This window comes from Epargyreus clarus, unplaced genomic scaffold (assembly GCF_041222505.1).
Source record: "Epargyreus clarus isolate Ecla_fem2 unplaced genomic scaffold, WU_Ecla_fem_2.2 ptg000004l, whole genome shotgun sequence".
In the NCBI taxonomy this organism is placed as follows: Eukaryota; Metazoa; Arthropoda; class Insecta; order Lepidoptera; family Hesperiidae; genus Epargyreus; species Epargyreus clarus.
In genome coordinates this window covers 6,825,083-6,844,526 of record NW_027332212.1, presented here as the reverse complement: position 1 = coordinate 6,844,526, position 19,444 = coordinate 6,825,083, and the positions used below count along the sequence as shown (strand labels likewise).

Genomic DNA, 19,444 nt, shown 5'->3' with positions numbered 1-19,444 from the left:
CAGATCGACTTGGAAAGCAAGGTTAGTGATTTTATTTACTATTGTGATGATTGAAGGATTCCGTCATAGTATATCTTTTTCATATCATAATGTTTTAATACAGACTACATCGATACGCAAGCGTGTGAGGCCTATGTGTACCACACAATTGATGTTTATTGAGTATTTTAGGTCCTCTGACACTTACAATGGAATTGTAAATAAAGAAATAAAAAAAAATTAAATCTGCAAATGTCACCAAAAACATTTTTTACCGTCCGTAGTTACGTCTTTCAAAATAATATTACGTTCAATAGCATTTTAAATAAAAAATATAAGGCGGAGCAAAATAATTGGAACGGAACAGATAAATTAAAATTTCCACACGAATGCATTAGGAGGGATCTAGCTGTCAGTGGGATTGTAGACACGTCATATCGAGTAATAGTGATGCGACACTCGAGAGCAATACTATCGACAATTTTAATTTTAAATACCCTCTCTAATAGAACTGGTACTTACTGGTACTCTTGATAGTTCAGATGTTCATACCCAATGTATAGCATAAGCTATACGTATAGTACATTGTTAGGAACGTCAACAGAAGATAGAAAATATAATTTTAAAATGAGGGTATTAAGTAAAAAGGGCCGTATAAAAGGGCACTGTAGATGATCGCCTTCTGGGCAGTTATTTTCCGACTATTGTAAAGAACGTTACTCTGCCACTTTTCTTGTCGAATCTATAATTTGTATGCTTAATTGTTATTTTGTTAACTTTGTAAAGTAAAATTGTGAAGTAAAATGTTCTCGATTTATAAACGTTGTTTGTTTTTAATTAATAAATTCCTGACAAGTTTTCCTAATAATATATATATTTTTTATATAATATAGAAGTAGCAGACGAGCATGCAGTCCACCTGAGGGTAAGTGGCTACTGCCGCCCGTGGACATCTGTAATCAATCCCACGTAGGTTAGATATTCCTACCTGGGGTCGGCCACAGATGCGCTACTACCCCTGAGGACTAAGGTGGTACGCCTCGGAAAAGTATGTCTCCCTTACCACAACAAAACGGAACACAGCAGCGCCTAACACTGCTGTTATAAGACAGAAATAGGTGTCGCCGGAGTCGAAACACCAAGGGTTCTACCAGCTTCAAGTAATTAAAATTGATACTAATAGTAGTACAGCTCCTTATCATGAATTATAAAAAGTATCGATACACTCAAGAAATAATTCCTCTAGTATTGCTCAAATTATCGGTTGGCTATCGATAGTCTATCGATATACGACTATCGTTTGGCAGCACTATTGATCAACATTGATACTGTTGCATATACAGCGTGTATAATATTCTGGTGGATTTAACATGTCTATTATAGTAGGAGATAAGAATATGATTTCGAAAAAAAATCAATCTAACAAGATTTTTAGGTCTTCTCACATTGTTTAATTATTTTATACATTTTTTTTGTTACAAGTAAACTATTAAAATTAGGATAATTTTAGAGAATTTATATCTGTATTTCTTCCAAACACATATTTTAACTCACAACAGTTTAGTTTTAAAAGGACTTATGAGCTGCTATTTGACAACATAATTATTACGAACGATCACTTCACTGGGAAACTCACCCCTAAAGAATTTCATTTACACAATTATTATTTCATTTTTCTTCGTTTCCCCCTTATATATAGCACATACTAAAAGTTTCCTTAAATAATAATTTAAGAATCTTTATTTTAAATAAAATTAATATGAAATATCTGTTACTTAAGATCTTCTTTCGTAAACTTGTAAGAACTATCATTATATTATTGCCATAACATAAAAACTTAGAACTAAACTATTTACCATATATACCAATAAAAGATAACCGAGAAAGCTTGTGAATTTATATACTATCTATAAACTATATATAGAATACTAGTGGTAGTAATATCAAAAGTAAGTCGTGATCATTTTCTACGAAATATTGTTTTACTGCATCTGACAATTACACCAACTTATCATTTCTCGGTAAAGAAAACATTGCTTAGAAACCGCTATTGTAAGCACTTGTTATGAGGGAAAGTCAATCGCAGACCACCCCATTTATTCGCAACCATTAGATTGCTGACATCTGTCGTACATTAGACAAGCTTAACCATAAAGCAGGGAATAACAATGATTATTGTGTGGCAAGACTCATTCGTTTTGATATTATTTTAATAACATTAAATTGAAATGTAATGATTGAGTTAAAGAATATGTGATTACTCACGTTCAGAATATGGCGTTCATTTTCACGTAGGTAATCGTTCTGAATTGTTTAAGTTATAAATTAATTTACGAGATTTAACGATGAAGTAAAACATTGTGAGGAAATGTGTTTAACGTCTGCCTAAAAATGTACTTGCAAGGTTTATGATGTCTAGCCATCCACTCGAAGCCTGTAGGACTTAAAACCCTTTCTCTCCCGAGATTCCCGTATTCAGTAGCACTGATTTTTACATGAAAATGTCAAAAGTGTCGAAAATATCAATAAATAATGTGATTATCTTTGTTCCTATTTATGAACAGTATGTCTGTAGGTCTATACTTTCGTCAAAATGAGCTTAATTTAAAACCAACGAGTGTACCTACTACATTAAATACCTAATGAAATATGAAAAATAACAACCCTACATAACAGTTCTAATTTTAAACACGTCCCCAAAGAACTTAAATAAAGCTTAAAAATAATTCCGCTTCATATTTCAGAATTTTATTACCCATTCCGGAGCTAATTCGAACAATCTTTCAGCTACAGCGCTGAATAGATACATGCTATGTTGCGTGCAAACGCGTAACGGATTCCTGAAAATACGGAGACGTATTTAAGCGATACCGAAGTTTCAGTAATTACTGAACTTCCGCAAGCCTAACAATGTTGCCGTTATTGGAATAAGTGGGAAAATAAATAACTATATGTGAACTAGTGGTATTATCGGTTGATTCAAATACTTATTGGATTCGTTAGATATGACGTTTTTTTATTCCGTTTGTCGTTTTTCCTGCAGTTTTATGTCTCGTGACTAAGTGCGGGTTTTTACGGTAAAAGTATATTAATAGATACGGGTTTTTGAGGGAAGGTAAAGGTACCCAACAGTATCGGATGTTTTCAAACTGACCTTACGGCCTCCGATAAGGTTTAACGCATGTCATTGTATGATAAAAACCAGAACCTATGATTTAACGTGACCTCTAAAATACGGTAACGTACATCTAATTTTACCATTAGCGGTCACCCATCCAACTTTCAAACTCGATCGTAATATAGGTAACAGAGACATGGTACAAAATTTCCCAAATATCCATTAGCACTCAATTATAGGTAATTTCTTAATTCAATACCATTCGGTTGAAAGCTTAACTCGAGCCTGTCGTAACCGACCCTATAATATTGAAGGGAGCAAATCTGTTTCACTCATTCGTTTGCATTATTTATTCGCGCTAATGTGATTCTTGAGTTCTGTTGCTGTGGGGTAGAATTATTGTTTTAAAACCGATAATCGTAGCTAATACCTATCTATCTATGTCTTAAGTGTTTAATTCAACTTAACAACGTAATACTTCTGTTTTATTTCGGTTATTTCTTTATATTTTTGATACTAATACATCTATTAATGTTGATAGTTTGATGGAAAATGGTTTGCTATAAAGATTGCGTCTGTTTACACAATATTTTATATTTTTTAGATGCAGAACAGATATGAAAATTTATCTACTATATTTAATGAAGTGTTTTGAACTGCATCTTTGTACTTCCACCTTACTTATTTCTGTCTTATAATGAGATAAGTGGTTAGATGGTACATTCTTATTTATAAACATACTAAGCCTTACTTACCTATAAGGCATTTAAAAAAGTCTTAAGAGCAGTAATTCATCAATGATAGAAGTGCAGTGCAGTGCAGTCCTGATTTAACTGGCGGTAACGACGTCAAAAGGAGGCTATGACCCTTATCCATCACATAGAGTCTTCTAATATAATTTATAATACTTCGTATATAGATATAAAGTAATACCGGATGGTAAAAAGTAATATACATACTCAATTATTTTGTATAAAAGTCAACGATTATTCAAAAAACCTCGCGACAAAAAATATATTTCTCCAGTTACTTCAACCCCAGTATTTGAATAAAAACATAATGCTGAGTTTCGTATAAATCAATGCAAGGGTAGCCGATTGGATGGGGTCGCACGCAATGCTGGCCAGAACGGTAAATCAGTACGGCCAGAATGGATTAAAAAATAAGGATATACTTATAAATATTGCATTGGGAGATTACGATATATTTCAGTAATGTAAAGCTACACAAGTGTTACACATGTAGATGGGTGAAATTTTGGTTAGATTCCTAATTTTAGTATAACATAGATGCCAATTTTGGATATATTTTTTTAATTATATTTTTTTTTGATCCATTTGATTATTTATTTAATGTTCTTAGAGATAGAGAGCTTTGATTTTCATAAAAAATGATTGGGTTATTTGATTGCGTGATCAAACATTTGATTAAATAATTTTAAAATTTTAAAAATAATATCATTTACGTCTAAAATGAATCGACATCCATTGCTATCTTCAAGTCACATTATGATGAAGAACAAAGGTTAATTTGTTAATAATTTGTTTTTAAACACCTGTCCCAAATAAGCTTGTGCTACGAATAAGACTGTAAAATTATTTTAAAATTTAAATAAATTAATATTCAAATAATATTTAGGTTATGTCGTGTCATATTTACTTATGGTTAAAATATTACCTTGAACTTAAGGATAAAAAATACAGGGAGGTACTTGCGTGTATAGATTCATGGTTGAGCAGCTAATTCGACGTTGCACGCAATACGGTAAGCTGTATAAATCTCGCTAACGATTTACAGCACCGTTTAAACCCCTCACTGTTCTCACAGAACAAATTAAACTGATTAACTTTTGACTTCGATTTGCATTTTTCTTACCATTTGGTTAAAACTTATTCAACGACTGTAGCCATAAGAAGTAAATATTGCAAACATTCCTTGTGTGTTCTACAATTCCCTATGTTACTAGTAATTGTTATGAAAATAAAATATCCAATTGCTGAAAAATATAGCCTATATCAGTAGCACAATTTAGACAAATCCAATGACATCTGATATATAAATATCCGTCAAGCCGTTTGGATTATGACGTATTACTTACATATTTACACTCAAAAACTTGCCTACGCAGTCAGGAAAAAATAAGCAGGTAATATAACACATTGGCCTAATAACACATTGGCCACATTTTTTACATTAAGTATATTTGACATGCCTATCAAGCAACAAGCTCTGTTTAATACACGAACATTTAAATCAGGTGGTATTTTATTGTACCTTGTACACTGCTCGCTGAATTTTGATGTAATTAACGAGATCCTATGTAAATATGTAAATCTGGCTCGTGCAGTCAATTCGACACGCAACACTGTAAGGCGTATATTTCTCACTAACTATACCGTTCATTAAAATTTCCCGAAACGTGCGTACGATAAACCAGTCCAAAATACCTTCCCCGCCTAAACTTCGACTTATCTCTCGCACGTAGAAAGTCGTTACGTTGGAATTATGGCTGCGGTTAAACACATGCTACGTTTACGAAACTTCATGTTACGCTCGAATAACTTCTGGTTAACAATGGGTGAAGCGGAAGAAAGCAACACTTGGGTGAGGACTCTTAGTGTACTGGATTTAAATAGTTTTTTAATGAGATAGAAAACCAACGAAATAAGTATATGCATTAAAATGTAGAAACTCAGCCAAGTAAACTATTCATTTTTCTGTGTTTACAATTAGTTATACCATATAACAAAATTTTAACAAAAAGACTGAGAAATATCTCATACAAACGACGTCTTTAAGAATACTGAAGTAGGTACTAGAATGGTATCGCAAAATGGATTATTGATTAAATTACATCACAAAAGATAGCATGGTTAACATGGTTCTATTAATAGTGTTAATAAATAATCATGTAATATGTTGAATGACAAAACGAATATAAAGCTTGGTCACCCGAATACTACAGTTGATAGATTAAACTTTTGCTTTTAATAGATTATTATTGATCAGTTACATAATATCCAATAATATATGGCGTAAGCCAACAAATGCCATCTCTTGGAATATTGAGAAGATGTTGTCAAAAAGTTAATAATTAACAGTATTATATTACGAGATTACGATATATAGCTGTTAACAAATGTCTAATATATTATTAGATCTAAGGGTGAATACAAATTTGGCGAGTGCGCTACGAAAGCGCTGCGGGCGCGCCTTACGCGAATCATTATACAGCTGCTTGGCGCACTGTTTTACCAACAACTCCGCTTTTACTACGATCCACTCGCATGCAGATCGCAAGCATGCAGTTCAGTTCCTATAACATTCAAAGAGCATTAACGCAGTCTGCGCGCGGTCCACACGCACCGCTTAGCTTATGCGCGTGCGGCTTAAAAGCATCGCGTAAATAGAATACGCTATATAACCCACACATGCAGTTCGCGAGCCTTTCAAAACATGCGCGTTTGCGGCGCATTAGTTAAATGTGTACACACCCTAATAAATGAAATATGTACAATGAAAAAATAACAAAACTCGTTTACCCGGCAACACATTAATTACATTAAACTTTTGCTTTTAACGGGTTATTACGGTTCAGTTACATGAAATCCAATAACACTTACTATTTTTGTATGTTGTTTGAATTACATAAAGCGCGCCTAGGGGTAAATATAATATTATTAATGTGTGCACAATGCGAGCCCGCGGAAATGAACAGACCGCGCCGCATTCCATAATACTCGTAATTAACAAAATAATACGAACCACATCCGAATATTCATTCAGCGGCAACATCAAAGAGAAATATTGCGCATTCGATCGAATCACACGTTTAATTATACCAATTTCGTACTGGGAGTAATTTCGGAGCACCTCGTGTAACTGGGAACCAATTCGGGTTGTATTCTAGTTTTCGTTTACACAAACCTTCGTCTCTTATTCAGCCATAAAGGGATGTTTTCAAACATTTATCCTCAAAAATATGCTGCATGATTGATTACTTAACTCATAAAACGTGAAAATTTTCATGTTCACGCTTCATGATTGAAGTAATCAAGCATGCAGGCCACAAGATCGGTGAAGTGGTCACTGCAACTAATGGACATCGACAACTGTTACCCATTCCATATAGAATAGGAGTTCTCCAACTTCCTTAGACTTTATACTTATATAGAATACTTGAAGTTGATTACGTATGTGTTGCCACTCCGGAATACGAGGATGATCTTCACCAAAATAGAATCGATACACGCTAAAATATATAGCGGTGATATCTCCCCGATCGAGCCATAATATACCACCTTTTAAAATCTGTTTTGTCTATGTCATTATAAGTGTCGACGTAGCTGTGATCGGTATAAGTAGAACCTATGTTCCATATTGATTTGTTGCAGATGTCCATGAACGGCAGCAGCCTCTTACCATCAAGAAGATTACGTACTATTTCTATATAATAAAAAAACTCAGAATCATAAAGAATTCTACAAAACAATCCTACGTTAACATTGTAAACGCTATTATCAAATAAATATCCATCAAAGTAACTTATCGTTTTAATTATCATAAGTCTGAGAGAAGTTGATATCATGCCAAGATTCCCGCTGAGTTTCATAAATGAGAGCCAAATCTGCCTATGAAGGCACCACACTTAGTAGGTTTTAATTTAGCACTATTCGTAAGTAGCTGCGAATTGAAATAAAATATATAAGGACACTTTAATCGTGGTTGTTCTAGGGTAAGTTGATGTTTTATTAAATTAAACTAAAAATCTAAAAATAATATATAGTAGTAATGGTATTGATGGTTTATACGCCACAATCATCTTATTTAAGGCCCACTGGGCATGATTCTCTCTGACAATATGTAGCTATATACTTTACTTGAGACCTTTCAGGGTGACTACAGGTATCCCTTACAGGGAATCATGTCCACTTTGCTGGTTAATACAGATTATCATTAATAGTTAAGTATATTTATATATATTGTTTAGTGTGACTTACATACGCCATATTAGTCCTCTATGAGGCAACGAATCTGTGGTAGCCTCAGGTAGAGCCTCAGTTCTATATGAATTGTTTACAAATGTACATGAACAGCAATCAGTTACTCTCAGATAGACTGTGTACTCCTTTGTTACTTCAATGTTAAACTATAGTCTGATTCATAATTAGATGTCCAAAATGTAAACAAACAAATGTCACTGTCAAAATTAACAAGAAACAAAAATGTTTACAAAAACAAACAAAAAACGAAAACTTTACAATTATTCACAATTTAACAAACGCGCTATGAAAACGATAATACATTTGAGTTCGATTACAATCACGAAAATGAATAACATCAGCTACGAAACTTAAAAATGACGGCACAAGAAATGTTTTGGGTTCCGATTGTGTTACCATTATCACATTTTAATTTTCTACCATAAACCTTATTTTTTATTATTATTACTGTATGGAACGAAATTGAGGTAATATAAATATTAGAAAATGTGAATTGATCTTATTTTATTTAGATTATTATTTTATTATTGTTGTATTCATTTAATATCGTCAAAAATAAGAAACTACCATTTGAAACGTATTTATTTGATAGGTCAACACCTTTGTTTACATTTTGGACACCTAATTATGAATCAGACTATAAGTAAAAAAATTGAATTATACTGATGACAAAAAATAAATGTTGATTAATGTTATCAGAAAGTAGAAAAAACATTTCTTTGAAATTCTCAAAAGGTAGTAGTGTTTTTGTTTTTGATTAACTTTTCGGAGGCAACTGTCAAATTGTGTAAAATAATATTATCTGAAATTAGAGAAAACATTTCTTTGAAATTATCAAAAGGTAGTAGTGTTTTTTGTTTAATATTTTGTAAGCAACTGTCAAATTGTGTCCAAATTCATTGAATGTGACGGGCCAAGAAAAAAGTTTCCCTTTACTTAATTAGAAGAAAATAGTCACAAAGCAAGACGTTTAATGAATTATAACAAATTCAATTATAACAGACTGAATGAGTTCAGAAATTTATCAACGAAATTCGCGACAGGTGCTTTGTTTCAGTTATAAATAATTTGATTTTCTTCAGTTTGTTCGAAGCGGACAGTATTATTTTATAAAGGCGTTACTCGATTATTATTCACAAAACATTTTGAGTACGAAGGCGGGGTTTTAAGGTCTTTATTAAATTTTGACATGGAAAAAATAAGCGCTCTGGACCTATTTATTTGAGCGTCGAAAGTTAATGTAAGTTATTTACATATTTAAGTATTCGATGACGGAAACAAAGAAGGCATTACCGCTGTTGTTTTGTTTTAGTATTACTTTTTAAGAGTATTAAAAAAAGGAGGAGGTTTCTCAATTCGACCGTATACAGGGTGTCCCGTAAGTACCACGACACACTTGGGGAGAACATAGGTGAGGGTCTGACCTCTTAGAGAACTTAGTAAAAGTGTCACCGTTTTTGCACTATCAATTGTTTTAGATTTTTTGAAAAATTCAGCCTTCTTAACTTCTTACGTTAACTGCGTGTACAAATTTGGTGATGTAGTGTTTATTTTTGCTGTTAAATACTATCAGATAGTTGGTCTATCATATTTAAATGTAAATTGGTTAAAAGATGTAGAGGAACCATGAAAAAAATAGGGATATTTTTAGATTTTAAATTTTTTACTATTTTTCCCCCAACTTTGACTCGTCGCGGTGAAAAAAAATGTACTGAACTATAAGTGTACATTGCGCAAAAAATATTTCCAGTTGATAGACATTTCAAAAAGGTACCACACTTACTATTTAAAGTTGAAGAAAAAAAGTAAAGACCGTTTTTGCATGAAAGGGACTGAAACCAACTAAAACGTAATGATGGAGTTTTTATTTAAATTACGGTTTCTAGCGACTCACAACGTGTCAGGCAGTACTAAATCACATTATTACCTAGCTACACACTTAAACATATCATTTTTAATTATTAAAAAAACATAACCCTTCCTTGGCAGTCGTGTAAAAAACAATTAAGTAACTAACGAGCAAACAAATTAATATAATTTATTAAGTCAATTTTTACCTACTTTGAACTGTCGTTTCGAAGTGAAACTTCGTACATGTAATGTACTTTGAATGACAATGACAGGTTTGTTGCCATATTATTTTAACATTAATTTTAGGAATATTCTTTAAGAAAAAGGGTAAAAGTGAAATTAAGAGTTGCCTACACGAGCTAATGTGATTTAACCATCATACAATGTTACTTAATCCTTACAAATATCCTTACTATCCTTACTAATATTATAAATCAGAAAGTAACTCTGTCTGTCTATCTGTTTGTCTGTCTGGTTGTCTCTTCTTCACGCCCAAACCACTGAACCGATTTTAATGAAATTTTGTACAAAGATAGTCTGAGACCCGAGAAAGGACATAGGATAGTTTTTATCCCGGAAATCCCACGGGAACTAGGGATGGCGACTTAAGATCGATTAATCGGAGAATCGATCTTTTGGACCCAAAACATCAATTATTTTAATCGATATTAGTAAGGATCGTGAATCGTACACTATGCATTTGATCAAGTGATCATCTTTAGCAAAGTTGAAGGTACGAATTTTTAGTTTTATGTATGTTAGTATGTTATATTATTTTCTTTTAAACACGGGCGAAGCCGTGGGCAAAAACTAGTATTGTATAAAACTGTACTGTTAAATGAAATTAGGATCCCTCGAGCTACAAATGTAGCTTATCTTTCAAATCCTAAAAGCCATACGTTGTAGTCCGATTTTAGATCATTGTGGTTTGAACTGGATTAAGACTTATATGGATCTAAGTGTGTGTATCCGACACACAATCTTTCATTTAAAAAACATTAAAACATGGGCTAAAGATAAAAGTCGTATGTTAATTTTGAACGCGGAATATCATCGCTTGATAATGCTGATGATGATTAGTAAAACATTAATAAGTAGTTTGATTGCCATATGCAACAATAATTTATCGTTCATATCTACTTCTGTCTTAATAGAGTGATTCGCTTTTGTGTACTAGTTTGAGAGGTTTAATAATAACGGTCAATATGAGGCTTTGAAACTTAGTCCTTTTAGGCAAGAAAGTATCGACGTTTCTAAGTCCTCTTCATAGCAGATTACACATCTACAGCCATTTCACATTATGTCAGTTCAGGCAATACCCGAATGCCAATTAGGTTTAAGTAGCTATGTATTTATTTAATAATTTAGTAGTATGTATTTAATAAATTTCAGTGAAATACCACATATTTCTATTTTAAAAACGTGTAGGTATAGATACAAAAATATTTTTTGTTTCTGTCGAACCAAATTGCATTCACCAAATATTATTTTGTAGGCATCGCTTTACATGACAGATATTTGATTGATACGGTATCAGTTCATGCATGCATTAGGAGTATATTTGCTTCCTACAGGCACGTAACTACAGATCAATATGCCTACGTTTTCAATACGTTGTTACACAAATAACAACCAACAAAAGCACTTAGTTGATTAAGTTCGATTCATGCCTATCGAAAAAAGCTTTGAAAAATATGAAAAAGTGGCATAGGATTCCATGAAGTGTACAATAGCAATTTATTCGTTTTGTACGCTTTGGACGATAATAAAGTAACGACGGTAGCGTTTGGGAGTTGGGTGGGTTACCGTTGTATATTTCTTTTGACCCTTAACTTAATTTCATAAATTAATATAAAGAGAATAAAACACCAAAAATTCTAACATTTCATTAAGTTATTAAACTAAAATAAAGTAGAACTCTAGTTTAAACTAACCCTGATGATTATCGTTACTAATATATAAATTTTTTTTCAACAACCCATTACTGTCCCACTGCTGGGCACGGGTCTCCTCTCAGAATGAGAAGGATTAGGCCATAGTCCACCGCGCTGGCCAAGTGCGTATTGGTAGACTTCACATGCCTTTGAGTTTTTTTTTAAACATCTCTCAGGTATGCAGGTTTCCTCACGATGTTTTCCTTTACCGTTTAGCAAGTGATAATTAATTTCTAATACGCACATAACTATGAAAATCAGAGGTGCGTGCCTGGGATTTGAACCTCGGACCCCTCGATCGAGAGGCCGAGTTTCTTAACCACTAGGCTATTACTAATATTATAAATCCGACAGTAACTCTGTCTGTCTGTCAGTCTTTTCTTCACGCCTAAACCACTGAACGATTTTAATGAAATTTTGTACAAAGATAGTCTGAGACCCGAGAAACGACATAGGATAGTTTTTATCCCGGAAATCCCACGGGAACTAGGGATGGCGATCTAAGATAGATTAATCGGAGAATTGATCTTTTGGACCAAAAAATCGATTATTTTAATCGATATTAATAATAATAATAATAATAATAATATGATTTATTGCCCCAAACACAAGAAACAAATTATTTACAGACAATAATCAGACATAAATAGAGATACAAAACATAACATACAAAATAATGTCCAACAAAAGCAAACAAAATTAACAATAAATGGAAGGGCAAAGGAAGTGGCTCAGCATTATGCTGGCTCGTGACGTAAGCCCCGAGCAGCGCTGTTTTTCAGCCACTCCTTGCTCCCTCAGGTCTCGTGCGGGAGCTAGTAGCGCTGTTCCCCAATCCCAGCCGACATACAAAAAAAAAACTTATCCATAGTGAATAGACCAGTATACATTGAATAGAAAAAAGAACTTAAATAATTAATTATTTTACTTATATTATATTTTTTGTGACTCTTGCAAGCATATGTGTTTGTGTGTATATATGTGTGTGTGTGTTTGTGCATGTGGGTGTGGGTGTGGCTGTGTGGTAGTGTTAATGAACTAGTCCGTATGTATGTTTGTGTGTACAGATATTGCATCCTGTAGGGATTACTCACACTTAAGCAAAAAACTCCCTTAGGTGGAAAGACTTCCAATGCGCATGTTTCAAGTTTTCTGCAGCAATCTGTCTCCTTAGTAGCGCTGAACTGTATTTAGCTTTAAAGGATTCTGTACTCATTTTCTTTCTCAACGGCGGTGGTAGATCGTTCCATATACTTGCTGCAGCAAACTTGAAACAGCCTCGATATCGTCTAGAACTGTGTGTAGGAGTTATTAAGAGATTTTGTATATGAGAACGAAGGCTGCGACTGGAAATATCCTTGACCCAATGGAGCTTCTCAAACAAGTATTCGGGCTTTTTGTTCCATATAACTCTATGCACCGTGCAGGCATAGTGCAGCTCTCTCCTGGCACGCATGTTCAGTATACCTTTGCGATTCAGATATGGAGTAATACATTCTCGCTTGGGCACGTTAAAACAATAGGGTATACAGGCATTCTGTACTCTTTGAATTGCTCTCTCTGTGTACGAGTTGATTCTTGGGCCAAATGTAGAACTACAATAAATGAACTGTGAAAGTACTAGGGAATCGCACAGTAACGTCCGTAGCTCCTCTCTGATATAGGGTCTTATCTGGTAAAGTGTTTTAAGTTTGTAAAAGGCAGTTTTTATTCTGTTATTTGTGTACTCTACAAATTTTTGTTCCCCGTCCAAGATCAAACCCAGATTACGTGCACTACTCACTTGCTGCAGAATAACATCATTCATTTTAATTTGTATGTCGTTGTCTAAAGCACTTTTAATTTGCTTTTTCGTTCCCAATACTAAATATTGAGATTTCAATGGATTTAGTACTAGTGAGTTATTCTGAGACCATAAGAGGATACTGTTAAGGTCATCGTTAATTTTTTTAATAGCCATGTGCGTGTTTTTGCTGTCAAAAGAGTAATATAGTTGCGTGTCATCTGCATATAAATGATAATTGCAATGTTGTATGTGTTTAGGCAAGTCTGCAGTGAAAATTGAGAAGAGTATGGGACTTAATATCGAACCTTGAGGAACGCCTCTTTGGAGTGTTACGAGGGAGGAGAAGTTCTTGTTACCATGTTTGTCGTCTGTCACCACCATTTGCTGTCTATTCGTTAAAAAATCACGAAACCAACGGCAGGTGTTCTCTGAGAATCCATATATTTTTAACTTTTTTAGAAGCAGACCCGGGTCCAGGCAGTCAAATGCACGGGAATAGTCGAGTAAGACCATTATGCTACTCATGCCCATATCCGATGCTTCAGTCAGGTCGTCAGTAACATGTAAAAGAGCTGTTTCGGTCCCATGACCTCTGCGGAAACCAGATTGATATTTAGGAATTATATCTTTATTTTCTAGATACTTTAGTACTTGATCTAATACAATCTTTTCTAATATTTTTGATAAGACCGGCAGTATTGATATCGGGCGTAGGTCTTTTAGTTCGCTGACACAAGTTTTTTTTGGAATAGGTTTGATCAGAGCTTTTTTCCAGCAGGATGGAAAAGTGCATGTTTCGATGGACTTATTGAGTATGCTTGTTATGACAGGAAGAGTCACATCAAGGGTCATTTTGATCATTTCTATATTAAGGCTATCATGACCTGCTGCCTTTGTTTTTATTGTATATAGTATTTTTTCAACTTCTGTTTCCGTTGTTGGTTTAAGCTCTAAGACATCGTTTTGCTGAAAGTCATTGATTTTCAAAGGGATCTTGTCTGTGTTTGAAGTGTTAGTTTGTGGCAGTTCCAAAAAGTGTTTATTTAAAATATTTGGGTCATTTAGATGGTCAGGGATAACGTTTGTGTGGGGTGTACATACTTGTGTGGAGTTTTTAATATTTTTCCATAGTAATACAGGGTTTTTAAGATTGCTGTTAATGAAATAATTAAAATAACTCTTACGTTCCCTTTCAATCGTAGCCGTTACGTAGTTTTTGAGGGTTCTATAGTAATTCTTTGAGCTATCCATTTTAGTTTTATGCGCTTTTACGAGTGCTTTGTCCCTTAAACTCATCATAAATTTTACCATTTCCGTGATCCATGGTTTTTGTTTGTCTTTAATAACTAACTTACGCATAGGGGCGTGCATATCAAATAGATTTACAATAAACGAATTAAAAGTATTCACCATTTCATCTACTGTATCTAGAGTATGTATATATTCCCAGGGAATGAGTCTTAGGTTGTCTGCGAATTGATTTAGGTTTATATTGTGTAGTGCTCTATGAAGTTTGAATTGTTTTCCTAATTTTGGTTTTTTAATATCAAAGTCTACAACAACGAGCGCATGATCACTTAAGCTGTGGTTATGTATAACTTCTACTTTTTTACATTTAGAATTCATGTTTGTCATAACAAGGTCTAGAATAGTTTGAGAATTATCCGTAATCCGAGTAGGCTCTTTTATTAATTGCTCCAAACTGTGTTGTTGGCAGAATTGTAGAATTTCTTTGCTTTTATTAGATTGTGTATTGCTCATGTCGATGTTAAAGTCCCCCAAGATACAAGTGAGTTCACAACTAGCCATCAAGTTCATAGATTCACTAAGAGCATCTAGAGATTCCATAAGGCCTACACTCTCCGGTCTATAAGCAGTGCCCAAAGCTAATGTAGACCCGGGAAGCTGCACTTCTAGCCACATTTGTTCCAGCGCGGATGTCGGATGACGTTGTAACTTAGTTTTAATTCCCTCCTTTACATAGAACCCTACTCCACCACCTTTCTTGCCTAGTCTCGGCTTGTGAAGGAATCGGTATTTAGGCAACACAGGTGCAAGAGCCTCCTCCCCCGATTTTAGCCAAGTCTCGTTGATAGCAAGGATGTCTGGTTTGTGGTTAAGTACAGCAATAAAAAGTTCATCTTTACCAGTATTTAAAGATCTTGCATTCAGTAATCCCAATCTCAAACATTTTTTCGTCATGCAAGCCATTGCATAAGCGGTAAGTAAATACTAAAGAAAGTGCAATTTATTAAACGCTTTATGTGTAAGTTAGTATGTGAAAGTGTAGTAGTGTAGTATTTCGGTGTGTATGTGTATGTGTGCGTTGCATGAGTCCTATTTACAGGATATGTTAGACTATAAAAGAGAAAATAACAAAAAGGATAGAAACACGTGTTCAAATATGGCACTTTCCAAAAACCCTTAATAAGTCCGTATCGGTGCGTAAACGGTGTCGCGCTTTGCCTTCGTCCTGACGTGCAAATATGTTGCCCTCGCGGGTCCAAACATATTTATACTGCAGCTCGCGCGCTAGAGTGCGCGCCTTCCGGAACAGGAGCCGGTTGTGTTTGGTCAGCCGCTCATTTATGTATATTGGTCTTGTAGGTTGTGGCAATTTGAGGCCCGTGGTGTTCAGGTCGCGTCGTGTACGCGCGGCTTGTAGTATAGCGTCCTTCGTGGCGCGGCGGCTCAGCCGCACGGCGATAGGCCGCGGCCGCGCAGACCCACTGCCCTCCGTAGTTGGCCGCACTGGACCCGCTCGGCCTGCGCTCACGACGTCCTTTTCATCGAGTTCCACGCCGATTTTCTTAGCGATTGAAAGAACTATGTGAACACAGTTTTCACTTGCCACTTCTGAACAGCCAGATATTTCCAGGTCATTAGATAGAAGAGATTGGTCACGCTCTACTATGTCGGCCTGCAACTGCGCAACTACGCTCTCTAATGGTGAAGTTCCCACCGAGCCAGCGTGTCGCGATTCTACTGACTTACTTTCGAGCGAACTGACTCTGGCTTCTAACTGCTCGATTCTAGTGTTTTGGGCTTTAATGGCACCCGTTAAATCGTTGATGGCCTCTCTAATAGCCTCCGTTTGCGTATGTACTAGTTCCCGCATGTATATCTTTAGGTCTTCCACCATTGTGCTATAAGGGCTTCTAGAAATGAACTTGTCGTTGTCATGTGCAGGAGTCACGGTATCTTTGTCATTAAATGAGGGCGTTCGTTGGGACTTGCTACGAAGGGTAACATACTGCTCGTCACTTCTTGAATCTATTGGTGCCGCACACCGGTTGACATCGTATTCTTCTTTTCCATCGACTGGTGATGCTGTGTTGCGAACCGGGGTATTCACATTACACTTCTTTGGCCGCTTACACATACATTCGGGGCATTTCCACAGATCTTTTCGCTCCATTGACTTAAAAGCTTTGCTGCTAACATTCGCGCATTCGATATCATATTTAGCTCTGCACATCGTGCACTGCAAAAAATCCCGTTTTGGTAAGGGGTTGTGACACCCGGCACATTTCAATGGTGTACTCATCTTGTAGTTGTCGATTTTATGGACGTTATAAAAAAAAATCTGCTGTTCCTCAAGATACCAAATAAAAACGGGAAAAACTATAAAAATGTGTGCCTTGAATAAATAGTAAAAAAAAAAAAAAAAAAAAATCAAAACTTTTGAACTTAGGATTTGAACTTAGCACCCGAAGGTTGGTGCGCGCGAAAAATAAGTCTTTGCGCATATTATTAGTGAGAATTGAATCGTAAACTTTGCATTTGATCAACTGATCTTTACCAATGTTGTTGTCCATGAGCCCACGAAGGTTTCAGAGTTGGTATGACCAATTTTCGCCAGGTCATTCCAATGAAGGTACGAATTTTCAGTTATGTTAGTATGTCATATTATTTTCTTTCAAACGCGGGCGAAGCCGCGGGCAATAACTAGTTATTAATATTCAAGGAATTAGTAGCCACTTATCATTAGGTGCATACTCATTTGTTATTTCAACTTAGTTTCCATAAAAAAAGTTAAAACGAAGCAGTCTTTGTAGACTGTCGATAGTAGTGAAAACTGAGTAAGTTGTAAGTAGTACCAGTTTTAACATTAATCCTTGATTTCGATTCTTAATTAACCAAAAATTAAAAATAATAATTTAATTGCTCGACAAAATTATTAACGAATTTTATTTTAGTTCGCGTTCGGTGACAATAGCGTCAGTTCCATGATTTTTGTTCACTCAATAGTGCTCAAAGCGCCTAAAGAACTTCACTTCAAAAACTTAGTAAAAGTTTTCCAAAGAATTCTCCAATCGTCATTAATACATTCAAAATCAGGTATCAGTTATTATTCCCATATACCATTAACAGAACTCATGCACATCCCTACGTGGAAACCTTATTCATTCGTAACTCACGGCTACACACCCGTTCGCCGCTCATCCAAACAATAGAGTATTCATGGAACATGATACGACATGTCCTGTTTCATTGGTGCTTACACGCTAACATGTACGTATCTACTGTTATATTTACATGCAGTAGAAACACATTTGAAAAGCAACATTTCAAATGTACGAGTAGGGATTAATTTTTGAACGTGATTCGAGTATCGTGTGTTAGAATATGGTGTAATTTAGCAGGTATTCCTTAAAAATACCCTTGTTTTCATAAAACATACATCCATCCACCTCTTTTTTTAATTTCTAACACTCGGACTAGTCATATGCCCTCTAGATGTAGTAGTTCTCACTTACATCTTCTTGTCTTCATCCCATTTAGTTAGGAAATTGTTATTCTTAAATCAGATTAGCCAAAACAGACGAACGTGCAAATACAGGGTCTAGTAGAATGTTTAGGTGGTAGTACCAACCCTCTTAGGTTCAACTCCTGCGGCTCCACCGCCGTACCTATTTTTGCCTCGAAACAGCAGTTAAGCGCTAATGTGTTCGGATTTGAACGGCGTGGTAAGGAAGACTTTTCCGATGCTTACCAGCTTGGTTCTCAGGGGTAGCGGTGCACTGTAGTGACCGATCTCAGGTAGGAATCTAATCTTATCTGTGGTTGATTGCAAATGTCCATGGGTGGCAGCGGCACTTACCATCAGGCAGACTGAATGCTCGTATATTATATAAAAAAACTTCCAAGCAAAAAGCTTTGTTGCGCTGCAGTATTACTCTGAATACATAACGCTAGTGTTTTATGCCATCAAGATACTTAGCGTCTTACGACGTCGTACTAACTATTAATTTACACGACGTAAATTCTAGCTTGCTACATTGATATACTAAAAACAAAACTACGTGTTAACATGAAGGTAGTTCTTTTTCATACATTCATTTCATACGTTTTTTAATATTATTTAATTTAAAATCAGTTGTCATTAGATTGTCTTGACAAGTCTGCTAAGTAAGATGACACTAGCACTTTTTAGGGTTCCCTACCCAAAGGGTAAAAACGGAACCCTATTACTAAGACTTCGCTGTCTGTCCGTTTGTCCGTCTGTCCACAGAGCTATATCTCCGGAACCGTAATAAATAGACACATGCTTTTTTTACAGAGGATGCGTAATGGTGGTTGTTATAACAACAATTACTAAAACTAAAATAAAGTTGAATATTAAAGGGGGTCTCCATACAACAAACCGGTATTTTTCGATTTAACTGTTCAACCGTACTAGGGAAATGGTTGAAATTTGTACAATCCGTTTACATATTTGCAACATATTTTAATATAGTATCTTAATTTTATTATACGTTATTTACGTATC

General features: G+C 35.1%; 1 protein-coding gene across 1 annotated transcript; it reads right to left on the bottom strand.

Moving 5' to 3' along the window:
- Positions 1 to 12,981: 12,981 nt before the first annotated feature.
- On the bottom strand, positions 12,982 to 15,882 carry LOC140757127 (uncharacterized). Its single transcript, XM_073092663.1, has 2 exons — positions 15,082 to 15,882; positions 12,982 to 14,637 (listed from the first exon to the last, which is right to left on the bottom strand). The coding sequence occupies exons 1-2, from the start codon at positions 15,880 to 15,882 to the stop codon at positions 12,982 to 12,984; spliced, it is 2,457 nt and encodes an 818-aa protein (XP_072948764.1).
- Positions 15,883 to 19,444: the final 3,562 nt, after the last annotated feature.

What these genes read in the sequence shown, in the direction of transcription:
- LOC140757127 (XM_073092663.1), bottom strand. Translation starts at nt 15,882, where the DNA reads ATGGCTTGCATGACGAAAAAATGTTTGAGATTGGGATTACTGAATGCA. An exon ending in TAGATACAGTAGATGAAATG is followed by an intron (nt 14,638 to 15,081) that starts GTGAATACTTTT and finishes AATGACTTTCAG; the next exon opens with CAAAACGATGTCTTAGAGCT.